General features: G+C 60.4%; 1 protein-coding gene across 1 annotated transcript in view; it reads right to left on the reverse strand.

Annotated features, from left to right (window-relative positions):
* SIPA1L3 (signal induced proliferation associated 1 like 3) overlaps positions 1-18,007 on the reverse strand; it is a 35,103-nt gene that overhangs the window by 13,197 nt on the left and 3,899 nt on the right. The window contains 10 exon segments of the mRNA XM_054052868.1: positions 195-443; positions 2,001-2,275; positions 5,087-5,663; positions 6,339-6,496; positions 7,315-7,418; positions 8,158-8,332; positions 8,414-8,602; positions 9,944-10,074; positions 10,739-12,241; positions 16,967-17,023. Coding sequence (XP_053908843.1) covers positions 195-443; positions 2,001-2,275; positions 5,087-5,663; positions 6,339-6,496; positions 7,315-7,418; positions 8,158-8,332; positions 8,414-8,602; positions 9,944-10,074; positions 10,739-12,053 — 3,173 coding nt within the window. The 5' untranslated portion in view covers positions 12,054-12,241; positions 16,967-17,023.

Genomic DNA, 18,007 nt, shown 5'->3' on the forward strand with positions numbered 1-18,007 from the left:
CCATCCCCTCCACCATCTCCATCCCCTCCACCATCTCCATCCCCTCCACCATCTCCATCCCCTCCACCATCTCCATCCCCTCCACCATCTCCATCCCCATCATCTCCATCCCCATCATCTCCATCCCCATCATCCCCATCATCCCCATCACCTCCATCACCTCCATCCCCTCCATCCCCATCCGTGCCTCTCACCTTTTGCCGTGGAGGCTCTGTGGCTCTCGGAAGGGCACCGCCGGCTGTTTGCCGGAGCGCCCACCGCCCGCCCCGTGGCCCATGGACAGTGCTTCGCTCCATTTGGCGGCGGCGGCCATGTTGTGGGAGGCGGGGCCGCTCCACTGCCAGCCGGGATTGCTCCGGAACGGCGGCCGATAACCCGACGGCAACGCCTCCACCTCACCCTTGGGCTCCGCGGGGCTCAGCTCCAAGGACTCGGACCAACCCCTGCCGAGGACACAGGGACCGGTCCGGGGGGGGCCAGAGGGGACCGGGGGGGTCCAGAGGGGTCCTCGGGTCTCTATATGGGTCCCAGGGGTCCCTAGAGGGGTCCTGGGGGGCTCTATATGGGTCCTGAGGGTCCCTATATGGGTCCTGAGGGTCCCTAGAGGGGTCCTGGGGGGCTCTATATGGGTCCTGAGGGTCCCTAGAGGGGTCCTGGGGGGCTCTATATGGGTCCTGAAGGTCCCTATATGGGTCCTGGGGGTCCCTCGAAGGGTCCTGGGGTTCCCTAGAGGGGTCCTGGGGGGCTCTATATGGGTCCTGGGGTTCCCTAGAGGGGTCCTGGGGGGCTCTATATGGGTCCTGGGGGTCCCTCGAGGGGTCCTGGGGGGCTCTATATGGGTCCTGGGGGTCCCTCGAGGGGTCCTGGGGGGCTCTATGTGGGTATATGGGTCCTGGGGGTCCCTCGAGGGGTCCTGGAAGGCTCTATATGGGTCCTGGGGGGCTCTATATGGGTCCTGGGGGTCCCTAGAGGGGTCCTGGGGGTCCCTAGAGGGGTCCTGGGGGGCTCTATATGGGTATATAGATCCTGGGGGGTCTCTAGAGGGGTCCTGGGGGGCTCTATATGGGTCCTGAGGGGGTCTATATGGGTCCTGGGGTTCCCTAGAGGGGTCCTGGGGTTCCCAAAGGGGTCCTGGGGTTCCCAAAGGGGTCCTGGGGACTCTATGTGGGTATATGTGCCGAGGGGGTCCCTAGAGGGGTCCTGGGGGGCTCTATATGGGTCCTGGGGGTCCCTAGATGGGTCCTGAGGGGCTCTATATGGGTCCTGAGGGTCCCTAGAGGTGTCCTGGGGGGCTCTATATGGGTCCTGGGGGGCTCTATATGGGTCCTGGGGGTCCCTAGAGGGGTCCTGGGGGGCTCTATATGGGTCCCAGGGGTCCCTAGAGGGGTCCCCGGGTGCTCTATATGGCTCCTGGGGGTCCCTAGAGGGGTCCTGTGGGGCTCTATATGGGTCCTGAGGGTCCCTAGAGGGGTCCTGGGGGTCCCAGAGGTGTCCTGGGCGGCTCTATATGGGTATATAGATCCTGGGGGGTCTCTAGAGGGGTCCTAGGGGGCTCTATATGGGTCCTGGGGGGCTCTAGAGGGGTCCTGGGGGGCTCTATATGGGTATATAGATCCTGGGGGGTCTCTAGAGGGGTCCTGAGGGGGCTCTATATGGGTCCTGGGGTTCCCTAGAGGGGTCCTGGGGTTCCCTAGAGGGGTCCTGGGGACTCTATGTGGGTATATGTGCCGAGGGGGTCCCTAGAGGGGTTCTGGGGGTCTCTATATGGGTCCTGAGGGTCCCTAGAGGGGTCCTGGGGGGCTCTATATGGGTCCTGAGGGGGTCTATATGGGTCCTGGGGTTCCCTAGAGGGGTCCTGGGGGGCTCTATATGGGTCCTGAGGGTCCCTAGAGGGGTCCTGGGGGTCCCAGAGGGTTCGAGGGGTCCTGGGGGGGTCCCAGAGGGCTCCTGGAGATCCTCACGGATCCCCCCCCCCCCCATTGAGGCGGCGTTGTCGTTACCTGCGCGGCGCTCCGTCGTCGTGGGGGGGGATAATGACGACCTTAACGGTGACGGAGGTGCGGAGGAGGTCGATCATCTGCTCGTGGCTGAGGGTGAGGACGGCCACTTTGCAGATCTCGACGAGGCGGCTGCCCTGGCGCAGCCCCGCCTGCCACGCGAAGCCGTACTCCTCCACCTCCGCCACCGTCCCGTCAAACTGCACGTGGAAACCCAACTGGCCCAGACCGTTGCGGCGCAGCGTCATCTCCACCGTCTCACAGCCCGAAGTCATCACCTGAGGGGGGAAAACGGGGGGAAAGGGAGGGGAGGGGGGAAAACGGGGGGAAAAATGGAGGGGAGGGGGGAAAACGGGGGGGGGAAATGGAGGGGAGGGGGGAAAACGGGGGGGGGAAATGGAGGGGAGGGGGGAAATGGAGGGGAGGGGGGGAAAGGGAGAGGGGAGGGGGGGAAAGGGAGAGGGGAGGGGGGGAAAGGGAGAGGGGAGGGGGGGAAGGGAGAGGGGAGGGGGGAAAAGGGGAGGGGCAAAAGGGAGAGGGGAGGGGGAGAGTGGGGAGGGGGAAAGGGAGAGGGGAGGGGGGGAAGGGAGAGGGGAGGGGGGGAAAGGGAGAGGGGAGGGGGGGAAAGGGAGAGGGGAGGGGGAAGGGAGAGGGGAGGGGGGAAAAGGGAGAGGGGAGGGGGGAAAAGGGAGAGGGGAGGGGGGGAAGGGAGAGGGGAGGGGGGGAAGGGAGAGGGGAGGGGGGGAAGGGAGAGGGGAGGGGGGGAAGGGAGAGGGGAGGGGGGGAAGGGAGGGGGAGGGGGGGAAGGGAGAGGGGGGGAAAGGGAGAGGGGGAAGGGAGAGGGGGGGAAGGGAGAGGGGAGGGGGGGGGACGGGAGAGGGGAGGGGGGAAGGGAGAGGGGGGGGGGGGGACGGGAGAGGGGAGGGGGGAAGGGAGAGGGGAGGGGGGAAAAGGGAGAGGGGAGGGGGGAAGGGAGAGGGGAGGGGGGAAGGGAGAGGGGAGGGGGGAAAAGGGAGAGGGGGAAGGGAGAGGGGGGGAAAGGGAGAGGGGGAAGGGAGAGGGGGGGAAAGGGAGAGGGGAGGGGGAAAAGGGAGAGGGGAGGGGGAAAAGGGAGAGGGGAGGGGGGGAAGGGAGAGGGGAGGGGGGGAAGGGAGAGGGGAGGGGGGGAAGGGAGAGGGGAGGGGGGGAAGGGAGGGGGAGGGGGGGGAAGGGAGAGGGGAGGGGGGGAAAGGGAGAGGGGAGGGGGGGAAGGGAGAGGGGAGGGGGGGAAGGGAGAGGGGAGGGGGGAAGGGAGAGGGGAGGGGGGAAGGGAGAGGGGAGGGGGGAAGGGAGAGGGGAGGGGGGAAGGGAGAGGGGAGGGGGGAAGGGAGAGGGGAGGGGGGAAGGGAGAGGGGAGGGGGGAAGGGAGAGGGGAGGGGGGAAGGGAGAGGGGAGGGGGGAAGGGAGAGGGGAGGGGGAAAAGGGAGAGGGGAGGGGGAAAAGGGAGAGGGGAGGGGGAAAAGGGAGAGGGGGGGGGGAAAAGGGAGAGGGGAGGGGGGAAAAGGGAGAGGGGAGGGGGGAAAAGGGAGGGGGGGGAAGGGAGAGGGGGGGAAAGGGAGAGGGGAGGGGGAAAAGGGAGAGGGGAGGGGGGGAAAAGGGAGAGGGGAGGAAAGGGAGAGGGGAGGGGGAAAAGGGAGAGGGGAGGGGGACAAGGGAGAGGGGAGGGGGGGAAGGGAGAGGGGAGGGGGGGAAGGGAGAGGGGAGGGGGGAAAGGGAGAGGGGAGGGGGGAAAGGGAGAGGGGAGGGGGGGAAGGGAGAGGGGAGGGGGGAAGGGAGAGGGGGGGGAAGGGGAGAGGGGAGGGGGGGAACGGGAGAGGGGAGGGGGGAAGGGAGAGGGGAGGGGGGCAAAGGGAGAGGGGAGGGGGGGAAAGGGAGAGGGGAGGGGGGAAAGGGAGAGGGGAGGGGGGGAAAGGGAGAGGGGAGGGGGGAAGGGGAGAGGGGAGGGGGGGGGAAGGACGACGGGAGGGGGGAAGGGTGTGGGTAGGGGGGGAGGGAGAGGGGAGGGGGGAAAGGGAGAGGGGAGGGGGGGAAAGGGAGAGGGGAGGGGGGGAAGGGAGAGGGGAGGGGGGAAAAGGGAGAGGGGAGGGGTCAAAGCCTCAGTTTCCCCCTCAACCCCTACTTTGGGGGATATAGAGGGGCCCAGGGGGGATCTAGAAGGTTCCATGGAGGATCCAGAGGGGTCCAGGGGGGATATAGAGGTTCCATGGGGATCTAGAAGGTTCCAGAGCGGATCCAGAGGGGTCTGGGGGGATCTAAAGGTTCCAGGGGGGATCTAGAAGGTTCCAGAAAGGATCCAGAGGGGTCCAGGGGGGATCTAGAAGGTTCCATGGGGGATCCAGCGGGGTCCAGGGGGATCTAGAGGAGTCCGGAGAGGATCCAGAGGGGTCCAGGGGGGATCTAGAAGGTTCCAGAAAGGATCCAGAGGGGTCCAGGGGGGATCTAGAAGGTTCCAGAAAGGATCCAGAGGGGTCCAGGGGGGATCTAGAAGGTTCCATGGGGGATCCAGGGGGGTCCAGGGGGATCTAGAGGAGTCCGGAGAGGATCCAGAGGGGTCCAGGGGGGATCTAGAAGGTTCCAGAGTGGATCCAGAGGGGTCTGGGGGGATCTAAAGGTTCCAGGGGGGATCTAGAAGGTTCCAGAAAGGATCCGGAGGGGTCCAGGGGGATCTAGAAGGTTCCGTGGGGGATCCAGGGGGGTCCGGGGGGATCCAGAGGGGTCCAGGGGGATCTAGAAGGTTCCAGAGCAGATCCAGAGGGGTCTGGGGGGATCTAAAGGTTCCAGAAAGGATCCAGAGGGGTCCAGGGGGATATCTAGAGGGGTCCAGGGGGGATCTAGAAGGTTCCGTGGGAGATCCAGGGGGGTCCAGGGGGATCTAGAGGGGTCCGGGGGGGATCTAGAAGGTTCCAGAGAGGATCCAGAGGGGATCTAGAGGGGTCTGGGGGGGGATCCAGAAGGTTCCGGGGGGATCCGGAGGGGCCGTGGTGCCTCCATGTCCCGGTAGGAGCTCTGAGAAGGTCGGAGCGTGGGAAGGAAGAGGCCTCCGGACTCACCTTCAACCTCTGGACGATGTCTTTGACGTCGTCGGCGCCGCCGTCGGTGGCGCGGATGAAAATGTGATCTCCGCGTCCGTAGAAGACTTTAACGGTATCGGCGTCGGCGCTCCAACCGATGACGTCACCGCAGAAGCAGTTGAAGACCACCTCTTTCGCTCCCAAATCCAACAGAACCACAAACTCGTTGGAGATACCCAAAACGCACGGAATCTCCGTCCCTCGCGGGAAATCCTGAGCGGAGACGCGCCAGGCGATGGCGCCGGCGCTGTGCTGCTCCGCTCCGGCGCGCGCTTTGGTCTTCTCCTTCTTCTTGGAAGCCAAGGAGATGAGGTTGAACTTCCCGACGGAGTCGATGGGAGTGTTGGTGACGTAGTTTTCCGCTAAATCCTTCAGGTATTCCCGGCGCGTTCTGGTGGCCATGGTGCGGAATTTGTCCGATTTGTGGGCGGCGTTTTCGGCGTTGAGGATTTTGGCCAAAAGGAAATCGCGGAAGATTTCGGATTTACGGAAAGCGACGCCGGTGGGGATGGGAGGACCGAAAGGAGGGACATCTTTGGACCTGGTGACGGCCACGCTTTGGGACAACGGAGGAAAGGAACGCGTTAGAAGCTCCGGGAGACGGAATGGCGGAGTTGTTTGGGTGGAAAGAGCTTGAGGAGCAGCAACGTCAACCAAGAAGCCAACGGCGCCGTTCCGCTGTGCTCCTCAAAGCCACGAGCGCTTGGAGATGAGGTCCCTCCAGAGATGGAGACTCCATCACCCCCCTGGACAACCACTTGGAGCGCTCGCTGACCTCTTTCCATGAAGGTCTCCTTCCCGATGGCCCCAACAAAGCCCTCCCGGAGCAGTTTCCCCATCGGATTGGTTCTCCACACCCTTCCCACCACCTCCACGTCTTCCTTGAAGACCACAAGCGAGGTGGTCCTGAGCCCAAGACGCCGTTGGTCAACGCAACTCATCTTTGGTTGCTCCTTTTCCAAGCCCGGAGCGTTGGCTTGGCCGAATCTCCTCATCCCATCGATCCCACCATGGTGGGATCTTCTCCAGGACCTCCCCAAGCTCCAGGAGATCCCCTTCCTACTGGAATTGGGGTTGTCCTACGTCCTCGTTATCGCTAACGAGATGAACCGACCCAACCATTGCGTTGAACCCCATCCAACCCGATGGGGGTTGATGGAGAAGTTGGAAGCGTGGGATGAAACCACCCCGGAGGACAATTCCCACCCCGAGGAGATGCAGAAGGTCTCACCTGTAGGAGACGTTGTCGGAACACGGCTGGTGAGCGCGGACGATGAGGAAGACGTGTTGGAAGTGGGATCGGACGCTCTGGGGGGTGAAGGGCAAAGCTCCGGGTTCCTGGAAGATGATGGTGACGATGTCGTTGCCGATGTGCCTCTTCCTCAAGAGCTGAAACCAACACCACCACGTTGGGTTGGATGGAGCTCCAACCCCAGAACCACGTGGGGAAGGGCTGAGATCCACCAGAACCACGTGGGGAAGGGCTGAGATCCACCAGAACCACGTGGGGAAGGGCTGAGATCCACCAGAACCACGTGGAGAAGGGCTGAGATCCACCAGAACCACGTGGAGAAGGGCTGAGATCCACCAGAACCACGTGGGGAAGGGCTGAGATCCACCAGAACCACGTGGAGAAGGGCTGAGATCCACCAGAACCACGTGGAGAAGGGCTGAGATCCACCAGAACCACGTGGGGAAGGGCTGAGATCCACCAGAACCACGTGGGGAAGGGCTGAGATCCACCAGAACCATGTGGGGAAGGGCTGAGATCCACCAGAACCACATGGAGAAGGGATGGAAGGACTCAGATCCACCAGAACCACGTGGGGAAGGGCTGAGATCCACCAGAACCACGTGGGGAAGGGCTGAGATCCACCAGAACCACGTGGGGAAGGGCTGAGATCCACCAGAACCACGTGGGGAAGGGCTGAGATCCACCAGAACCACGTGGGGAAGGGATGGAAAGACTTAGATCCACCAGAACCACATGGAGAAGGGTTGAGATCCACCAGAACCACGTGGGGAAGGGCTGAGATCCTCCAGAACCACGTGGGGAAGGGCTGAGATCCACCAGAACCACGTGGGGAAGAGCTGAGATCCACCAGAACCACGTGGAGAAGGGATGGACGGACTCAGATCCACCATAACCACGTGGGGAAGGGCCGGAAGGGTGGAGGTCCACCAGCGGTGGGTGGGGTGGGACTCACCTGCTGCCGGTTGTTGGGGGTGTACGGGAGCATGGTGGAGACGTGGAACATGATCTCGTAGTCCTGATAGGTCGTGTAGAGGGAATGGGTTCCGGTGGAGTCGGCTGCCGAGAGAGGGGTGTCCCGTGGGTGGAGAACCTCCATCTCCACCTCTTCCCACACCTCCATCTCCACCTCCACCTCTTCCCACACCTCCACCTCTTCCCACACCTCCATCTCCACCTCTTCCCACACCTCCATCTCCATCTCCACCTCTTCCCACACCTCCATCTCCACCTCCACCTCTTCCCGCACCTCCACCTCCACCTCTTCCCGCACCTCCACCTCCACCTCTTCCCGCACCTCTACCTCTTCCCACACCTCCACCTCTTCCCACACCTCCATCTCCACCTCTTCCCACATCTCCATCTCCACCTCCACCTCTCCCCACACCTCCACCTCTCCCCACACCTCCACCTCCACCTCTCCCCACACCTCCATCTCCACCTCCACCTCTCCCCACACCTCCATCTCCACCTCCACCTCTTCCCACATCTCCACCTCCATCTCCACCTCTTCCCACACCTCCACCTCCACCTCCACCTCTTCCCACACCTCCATCTCCATCTCCACCTCTCCCCACACCTCCACCTCCACCTCTCCCCACACCTCCACCTCCACCTCCACCTCTTCCCACACCTCCACCTCCACCTCTCCCCACACCTCCATCTCCACCTCCACCTCTTCCCACACCTCCATCTCCATCTCCACCTCTTCCCACACCTCCATCTCCATCTCCACCTCTTCCCACACCTCCCCCTCCCCCTCTTCCCAATCCCGGATCTCCGCCCCTTCGGGACTCACTCTTGGTGTCCAACTGCGCCGCGTATTTGCTGAAGGCCTTGAGACAAACCTTCTCGCCGAGGAGGGAGAGGAACTCCTCGAAGGCCGGCCCGGACTCCTCGTTGTTGTACATCTCCTCTTCGGAGCTCTGCCCGGCTTTGCAGTAGAGAATTCCCACTTTGTGCCTCCGACAGAGCTGCGGGAAAAGACGTTACGGAAGCTCAGGACGTTCCTCAGAAGGTGGTGGAACTCCATAGTGACGTCCCTCGGGACTCACCCCCTGTTCGTCCAGTTTGAGGAGCTGCTCCGTCACTTTGGTCGTGTTGAGGGCCAAACGTAAACAGTGGATGTTGAGTTCCGGAATGACGTATTCCAAAGCGTCCTTCAACGGAAGACCACGAACTGTCCCGTGTTTGGTGGCCGTCGGGGTGGCGTCTTCCAAGATGGAACCACGTAAGGTGAGGAGCTGCGAAGAACCAGGAGATGCGGTCAGGGGGGACAACGCCACACGGAATCGGGGGATGAGGGGGGTGGGAAAGGACCTCAAAGATGATCCAATTCCACCACGTCACGAGAAGAGAGACCTCCCGTGGGATCGGGGGCTCCGAGGTCCATCCAAGCCGCGCTGGAAGACCTCCAGATATGGAGCAACCACAGCTTCTCTGGGCTGGAGATGTTCTCCAGAGTCTTCCAAGTGGAGAATCATGGGTTGGGTTGGAAGGGACCTCCAAGTCCATCCAATTCCACCTCTCTAATGGGCAGAGGGGCTCCAAGGTCCATCCAAGCCGGGCTGGAAGACCTCCAGATATGGAGCAACCACAGCTTCTCTGGGCTGGAGATGTTCTCCAGCGTCTTCCAAGTGGAGAATCATGGGTTGGGTTGGAAGGGACCTCCAAGTCCATCCAATTCCACCTCTCTAACGGGCACAGGGGCTCTGAGGTCCATCCAAGCCGGGCTGGAGGACCTCCAGGGATGGAGCAACCACAGCTTCTCTGGGCTGGAGATGTTCTCCAGAGTCTTCCAAGTGGAGAATCATGGGTTGGGTTGGAAAGGACCTCCAAGTCCATCCAGTTCCACCTCTCTAAGGGGCAGAGACACCTCCCACCAGATCAGGAGCTCCAAACCCCATCGGACGCGGCCTTGGAGCCCTCCCGGGATGGGGACCCCCCCTCTGGGCCCCCCTCAGCGTGAAGAAGATCTTCCTCCCGCCCCATCTACGTCTTCCCTTTCCAATCTCGAGCCGTTCCCCTCGTCCCGTCACTCCGGGCTCTTGGAGAAGGCCCTCTCCAGCTTTCCTGGAGCCCCTTCAGGTTCTGGAAGCTTCTCTGAGGTCTCCTGGGAGCCTTCTCCAGGCTGAACAACCCCAACTCTCTCAGCCTGTCCTCCTCCGAGAGGTTCTCCAACCTTTGGATCTTCACCGTGGCCTCTTCTGGACCCGTTCCAACAGCTCTATCTCCCTCTTTTAGTGACAATTCCAGAACTGGAGACAATGCTCCACGTTGGGTTACCCCAACACCGGGGTAGGACCTCACCCTTGGCCTGGTGGAACCTCCTGAGGTTCTCCAGCCCCACTTCTCCACCTCATCCAGGTCCCTCTTGGCCTGGTGGAACCTCAGGAGGTTCTCCAACCCCACTTCTCCACCTCATCCAGGTCCCTCTTGACCTGCTTGAACCTCCTGAGGTTCTCCAGCCCCACTTCTCCACCTCATCCAGGTCCCTCCTGGCCTGGTTGAACCTCCGGTGGTTCTCCAGCCCCACTTCTCCACCCCATCCCAGTCCCATCCCCACGTTCTCCATGAGGTTCTACCTCGCTGGTGCGGAAGATGATTCTGTACTGGTACTGCGGACCGTGGTCCTTGTGGTCCTCCAGCTTCTCCCGTTTGATGCTGACGGCCACCGGGCCGAGCTTCTCGTCCACACCAAAGTAGTTGGAATGTTCTGGCGAGAAGAAAAGGGATGGAGAAAGCCCTGAGGTGGACAAACGGGGATGGACGGAGGGGACACGGGAGGGACGGAGGAGGTGGAGGACGGACGGAGGAGGTGGAGGACGGACGGAGGAGGTGGAGGACGGACGGAGGAGGTGGAGGACGGACGGAGGAGGTGGAGGACGAACAAGAGGAGGTGGAGGACGGACAAGAGGAGGTGGAGGACGGACAAGAGGAGGTGGAGGACGGACAAGAGGAGGTGGAGGACGGACAAGAGGAGGTGGAGGACGGACAAGAGGAGGTGGAGGACGGACAAGAGGAGGTGGAGGACGGACAAGAGGAGGTGGAGGACGGACAAGAGGAGGTGGAGGACGGACAAGAGGAGGTGGAGGACGGACAAGAGGAGGTGGAGGACGGACAAGAGGAGGTGGAGGACGGACAAGAGGAGGTGGAGGACGGACAAGAGGAGGTGGAGGACGGACAAGAGGAGGTGGAGGACGGACGGAGGAGGTCCAGGACGGACGGAGGAGGTCCAGGACGGACGGAGGAGGTCCAGGACGGACAAGAGGAGGTCCAGGACGGACAAGAGGAGGTCCAGGACGGATGGAGAGGACACGACACGGGCCCGGAGGAAGCTGAGGACGGGGACAAAGAGACTTCCCAGGCCGAGCACTCACCTTTGCCGTGGAAATGGTCGCGGTAGTACCGCGCCCCGAGGTCCACGTGCTCCACGCTGAAGTGCTTGAGGCGGTTGGGGTTCCTCTGCAGCTCTTTGGGCACCTCCAGCACGGAGACGCTGGCGTTGGTGGGGCGGACGTTGAGAGGAGCTTCCGGGAAGGTCCCATCGGGCGGTGGCATCGCCGGAGAAGACCCCGAAGCCCTTGAGAAGCTGACGTTGCGCTCGCCGGCGCCGCCGATCTCGTTCCGGAAGTGCGGACAGCTGAGGAGGAGCTCATTGCTGGTGTTGTCCCCGAGGTCGCGCTCCAGGTTCTCTTTGGAGTTGAGGTCCTCGGTGCTGGCAAACGCCACGTCGGCCGCTCCAAGTGCTGCGGGCCGAGCAGTGGCCGCCGAGGCCGCCGAGGCGCCCGTGGTGGTGTTGCGGCGTTGGGCCACCGCGGCGCGGCCGGCGGCAACGGCGTTGAGGTCGAAGAGCATACTTTGGACATCGTAGTGGGCGAAGCTCTTCTGGCACAGCCAAACCTTCCCCGGCTCCGGCGAGCGCGGCTCCTCGCCGGCTTCTCCTTCCCCGCGCCCGCTCCGGAGCTTCTTGAAGATGGAGTCGCCACCGGCGTCACCTTTAGGACATCTCCGACGGGGTTTCTCCTTGGATTGAGCCGTTGGTTCGTCCCGGGAGATGTTCTTCCCATCCATTTTGACGCCGGCACAGGATCCCGGAGGAGCAGCGGCCTCGGCGAGCCGTTCCGGCGTGGCCGCTCGCCGGTCGGGCTTCTTGGTGCGGAATTCGTTGAGCATCTCGAAGAAGCTCTGCTCGGAGATGCCCTGAACGTCGATGGACGAAGTGCTTCCGTACTCCCGGAAGAGCCCCGCGCCGCCGCCGATGCCACCGCCACCACCTCCTTTGGTTCCTCGCGCTTCCACGGGTTCCTCCTGGTCGCACTCGCTCAACGTCACCTCACTGCTGCTCCGGTGCCGCAACGGTGCCAAACCTTTGGCCGGAGAACGTGGCCAACCCTCTTGGAACTCAACGTCTTTAGAACGTCGCCGGGCGAAGCGGTGAAGAGCTTTGAAACCCGAAACGCCGGCGAGAGCGTGCTGCCCGCCGGCCAAGGCCCGGTTGGAGCCGGCAACGGGGTCTCTCTTCGGCGGCCAATCGGCGATCCGGGCGCGGACACCCATTTTAGGGACCACCGGCGTGGTGGCCACCAAGCGAGGAGGTTCTCCACCTGCCATAGTGCCGTTGGGAGCCCAAAAGCTCGACGGACAAAGCTCGGCATCGGCGCCGTTGTGCCGCGAAGGGCGGTGGGAGGTCATGGTCCGGCGAGAGGAGCGGAGGGGCCGCGGCCCTTCATCGCCACCACCAAGCGGGGAGAGGTTTGGTGGCCACCGTGGGGCTACGGCTGAGGGAGATCCAACGAGGTCTGGAGCGGATCGGGGGTGGCCACATGGTTCCGGGCGGCGTCGGAGGTCACAGCGGGCGCTGCCGCCGGTGCCGGATCATCCTGGAGAAAGAGGAGAGCAGAAATGGGGTCACCGTGTTGGAAAAGACCTCGGAGAGCATCCAACCATTCCTATGGGCCACTAAAGCGTGTCCTTCAGGACCTCATCTACACATCTTCTACACATCTCCAGGGATGGGGACTCCAAACCTCCAGGGATGGGGACTCCGAACCCCCGGGGATGGGGACTCCGAACCCCCGGGGATGGGGACTCCGAACCGCCGGGGATGGGGACTCCGAACCGCCGGGGATGGGGACTCCGAACCGCCGGGGATGGGGACTCCGAACCGCCGGGGATGGGGACTCCGAACCGCCGGGGATGGGGACTCCAAACCCCCGGGGATGGGGACTCCGAACCCCCGGGGATGGGGACTCCGAACCCCCGGGGATGGGGACTCCGAACCCCCGGGGATGGGGACTCCGAACCCCCGGGGATGGGGACTCCGAACCCCCGGGGATGGGGACTCCGAACCCCCGGGGATGGGGACTCCACACCCCCGGGGATGGGGACTCCACACCCCCGGGGATGGGGACTCCGAACCCCCGGGGATGGGGACTCCGAACCCCCGGGGATGGGGACTCCGAACCCCCGGGGATGGGGACTCCGAACCCCCGGGGATGGGGACTCCACACCCCCGGGGATGGGGACTCCACACCCCCGGGGATGGGGACTCCACCCCCTCCAACCCCAGGTCCCTCAGCCGCTCCCATCACTCAGGTTCTCCAGACCCTTCTCCGGCCCCTCAATGTCCTTCTTGGCGTGAGGGACCCGATCCACCCCAGGGTTCGAGGTGAGGCCTCACGAGGAGCTCCCTGGAGCCACCGGCCGGGCCGGTCCTGCTCCAAGCCAAGAGGCCGTTGGCCTTCTCGGCCACTCGGGCTCATGTCCAGGTGCTCTTGAACCATGAAGGTCTCCATCCGTTGGGTTCCTCAGGTGCTCTTGGACCATGAAGGTCTCCAACCATGGGGTTCCTCAGGTGCTCTTGGACCATGAAGGTCTCCATCCATTGGGTTCCTCAGGTGCTCTTGGACCATGAAGGTCTCCATCCATTGGGTTCCTCAGGTGCTCTTGGACCATAAAGGTCTCCATCCATTGGGTTCCTCAGGTGCTCTTGGACCATGAAGGTCTCCATCCATTGGGTTCCTCAGGTGCTCTTGAACCATGAAGGTCTCCATCCGCTGGGTTCCTCAGGTGCTCTTGGACCATGAAGGTCTCCATCCATTGGGTTCCTCAGGTGCTCTTGAACCATGAAGGTCTCCATCCATTGGGTTCCTCAGGTGCTCTTGGACCATGAAGGTCTCCATCCATTGGGTTCCTCAGGTGCTCTTGAACCATGAAGGTCTCCATCCGTTGGGTTCCTCAGGTGCTCTTGCACCATGAAGGTCTCCATCCATTGGGTTCCTCAGGTGCTCTTGAACCATGAAGGTCTCCATCCGTTGGGTTCCTCAGGTGCTCTTGGACCATGAAGGTCTCCAACCATGGGGTTCCTCAGGTGCTCTTGGACCACGAAGGTCTCCATCCATTGCGTTCCTCAGGTGCTCTTGGACCACGAAGGTCTCCATCCATTGCGTTCCTCAGGTGCTCTTGGACCACGAAGGTCTCCATCCATTGGGTTCCTCAGGTGCTCTTGGACCACGAAGGTCTCCATCTGTTGGGAACCGTTGGGTGGTGTTGAACTCAATCTTCTCCTCTGAGAAGGACTTTGCTCCTCAGGGTCCATCTCCTCTCGATGTCCAGGAAGATGGAGATGACCAGAAGATCCACGGAGCCTCCTCCTCGCCCACTGTCCCCCACGGGGGTTCCTCCAGGAGGATCTGCTCCCGCGGTGGGACGGGGATGGACAGAGAGACAAACGAGCTTTAATCCGTCTGCGTTGGGCATTATGCGGTCCCGGCGCTCGTTTAATCCTCGCTAATTAACCAACCGAGATGACATCTGCTGGGGGGGGTGGTGGTGGGGTCAATCCATACCTCAAAGCCTTAATTAACCGCAGCCCTAACGAGTTGGAAGGAGGTTCTCCACCCCGTGGATCTTCTCCAGGACCTTCTCTTGAACCCGTTCCAACAGCTCCATCTTCTTCGAAGGTCCAGAGGTGCTCGTGGGGCCTCTCCAGAGCGGAGCAGAGGTGGACAATCCCCTCATGGACCTTCTGGTCCCACTCTTGGGACGCACCGGGACTCGGGGGGGTTCTGGGCTGCGATCTCGGGTTGAGTTTCTTCTCCACCAGCACTCCAAGTCCTCCTCGGAGCCACTCCCAACCCATCCTCCAGCCTGGATTGGAGGTTGTCCTCCTCCCAAGGTGCAGAACCTCATCTTTTGGCCTTGTGGAACCTCATAAGGTCATCGTGGTCCGACCTCTTCAGCTGATCTCCTCCACCATCACCCCACGTCCTTCTTCTCGAGGCTCCTCTCCATCCATTCTGATGGCTCTGGTAGAACCTCAGCCTTGTAGAACCTTGTAGGAACCTCCTGAGGTTCTCCTGGTCCCACCTCAGCCTCTCCGAGTCCCTCTGGATGTTGTCCCACTCCCGAAGTTGCCACTGAAGGACATTTTCGGATGGACTTTCACCCTTTCTCCTTCCTATTGCAGATTCGTTGCCTCCCGGTGGCCACCGTTGACCCTTTGGGTGCAACCACTCAGCTCATTCTTTCTCCTCCAAGTGCTCCACCACCAACTCTGTGTCTCTCCAAGTCAGAGACCAGAAAATTGGGCAGAAAATCGACGAGTTTGGGTTGGAAGGAACCTTCAAGATCATCCGGTTCCAACCCTAAAACGGGCAGGGACACCTCCCACCGGATCAGGAGGTCCAACAAAGCCAAGAGGGACCTGGATGAGGTGGAGAAGCGGGGCTGGAGAACCTCCTGAGGTTCAACAAGACCAGGAGGGACCTGGACAGGGTGGGAGATGTCCCTGCCGATCTCAGGGGGTTGGAACCGGATCATCTTGGAGATCCCTTCCACCCCAAACCACCATTCCATGAGTTTGATGGCCTTCGGACCTGTGGTACCACCACATCCACCACCCGCTCTGGGTTCCCACCCCAATCCACACCATCGTTCCTCCCCGAGAACCGATCCGTGATGGAATCTCATCCTACTTCTCAGCCCAAACCATGGGAAGAACCTTCCTCCGCGCCTCCTCCCCCCTCTGTGCACGGAGCGAAAAGCTTAACGAGCCGGAATCATTAATTCCACCGCGTTCATTTTCCACCGCAGCCGCGTCAGGGTTGGATTTGGGCGAATCCTCCTGGAAAGAGGACGAAATCGGGTCCCAAAGATGGAATTTGAGGGCATAAATGAAGAAAAAGGTTCAAATCCCACTCATTTGGTTCCATTTTCCTCCCAAAATTGGCCTTTTTCAACCCAAAATCGGCCTTTTTCAACCCAAAATTGGCCATTTTCAACCCAAAATCGGCCTTTTCAACCCAAAATTGGCCTTTTCCTCCCCAAATTGGCCTTTTTCTACTCAAAATTGGCCTTTTCAACCCAAAATTGGCCTTTTTCTACTCAAAATCGGCCTTTTTCAACCCAAAGTTGGCCTTTTTCAACCCAAAGTTGGCCTTTTTCAACCCAAAGTTGGCCTTTTTCAACCCAAAGTTGGCCTTAATTCGGCATTTTCAACACAAAATTTGCCTTTTTCCTCCCAAAATTGGCCTTTTTCAACTCAAAATTGGCCTTTTTCAACTCAAAATTGGCCTTTTTCAACCCAAACTTGGCCTTTTTCAGCCCCAAATTGGCCTTTTTCGCCCCAAACCTGCGGTTCCCGAGTCGCGGCTCCGATTTCCGCCCAACCCTTCCCGAGAAAAAAGGGGGGAGGGAGAGGTTTTAATTATTAACTGCGCTCGTTTGATAAATTAAGCGCTGGGTTTAACCCTTCCTTTGCCACCGCCGGAGAAAATCCAACCCCGTCTACTCCTAATCAAAAGATTGAACCACCCGTGTGGTCTTTTCCGCTTCCCGGTTGGCTCCAAACGGGACCAAACGACCCCTAATTAATTAAAATAATTATCTCATGACTCGTTTCGGGGGGAAAAAAAAGCCAAAAAAGGCACTTCCGGATCAAAATAGGGCGTTTAGATGGGGTCATGGCGGCTTTCCCGATCCAAATCCTGCTCCGGGTTCAAGGTAAACCTCAACCCAAAGCATGGCATGAAATTAGTGAAGCAATTAAGCGAACTTTGTGCTTAATTAGGGGTGATTAAAGCCAAACAATCGCCATTCCCGGGCTATCAAGCACCATTAATGGGGAGAAAGAAGGGAAAAAGCGGGATAAAATCCAACCTGGGACGACGCAGCCCGATCCGATTCATCTCACCACACTTGGATTCATCTCGCCATGCTTCGTCGGATGGCGACAGCTTAATTAATGCTAATTAACACAGCCATAACGAAGGAGAAAGTCCTGCTTGCCAAAGTGGGAGAGCTCCAATCTCTTTCCCTTTAGGATGGCAGCGTCCAAAGACGCGATTGACCAAACCCACCGGGATACGGCGATCAACCAGAGCTCGTTAAGCACAGGAGCTCGTTAGGAGCAGCCCCGCCCCGTAAATCCCCCCGGATTTGGCCCCTCGGCAGGGGGAAATCTGTTTTTTTATGCCGCGCCGCGCTGTAAAAACACGTCGGGCGAGGCGTAATCCCCGCCCGGAGGCGACGCCGGCTCCTGGCCGCCTCGGTATCCGACTCTCGGAGCAACCAGAACCAAAGAGAAAGGGGGTGAAGCTCCTTACCGGAAGTTCTCAAGAGGTTCCTCCGGCGTTCCAAGTGTCCAAATTGGAAGAGACCACCTGGATTCCAAGGGAGAAGAAAGAAATGGTTCAAGTTCCACCCAGGAAAGGCGCGGGATTGAGGAGAGATGTTTGGTGGTGGTGGGATCTGGTTAAAAAGAGGGGTTCCACCTCAATGGTCTCAACCATCGCCCCGGTTTGGTGGGATCTTGGTAGGGTTTGGGGCTTCTGCTGCTCAAATCGAGCCTGGAGGGGCTGAAATAGCAGTAGGAAGGGGAGATGAGGAGGTGGTGGGGAAGGAGGGAAGGGTTTGGGAAGGAGGAATGGGGATGGGAGGGTTGAAACGGGAATAGAGAGGGTAAAAGGACACCAAGCGGCCGAGAAACAGCCATCAAAACAACGAAAAAATGCCCCAAATCCAAGAAACGAGGACAAAACGCCAAGAAACGGCACCAAAACGCCAAGGAATGAGCCCAAAACACCAAGAAAATGCCCCGAATCACCAAGAAACAGGGCCTAATAATGCCAGAAATGCCAAAACGCCACGAAGACGCCCCAAAATGCCAAGAAGATGACCCAAAATGCCAAGAAGATGACCCAACACGCCAAGAAACTGCCCCATAATGCAAAGAAACGGTCCTAAACCATCAAGAAATGATCCCAAGGCCCCAAGAAACGAGACCTAATAATGTAAGAAATGCCAAAATGCCAAGAAACCACCTCAAAATGTGAAGAAACCGCCCCAGAACTCCAAGAAACCGCCCCAAAATGCCAAGACAGGAATAAACAACCCCAAAAAGTCAAGAAACTGCCCCAAAACACCGAGAAAGAAGACTTAGTAGTGCAGGAAATGCAAAACAGCAAGAAACCACCCCAAAACACCAAGAAGAATGACCTAATAATGCAAGAAACGCAAAAATGTCAGGAAAATGCCCCAAAACAACAAGAAATTGCCCCAAAACAACAAGAAAAATGACCTAATAATGCAAGAAACGCCAAAATGCCAAGAAAAGGCCCCAAAAGCTCAAGAAACTGCCCCAAAAC

The sequence above is a fragment of the Cuculus canorus genome, chromosome 37, assembly GCF_017976375.1.
Source record: "Cuculus canorus isolate bCucCan1 chromosome 37, bCucCan1.pri, whole genome shotgun sequence".
NCBI lineage: Eukaryota > Metazoa > Chordata > Aves > Cuculiformes > Cuculidae > Cuculus > Cuculus canorus.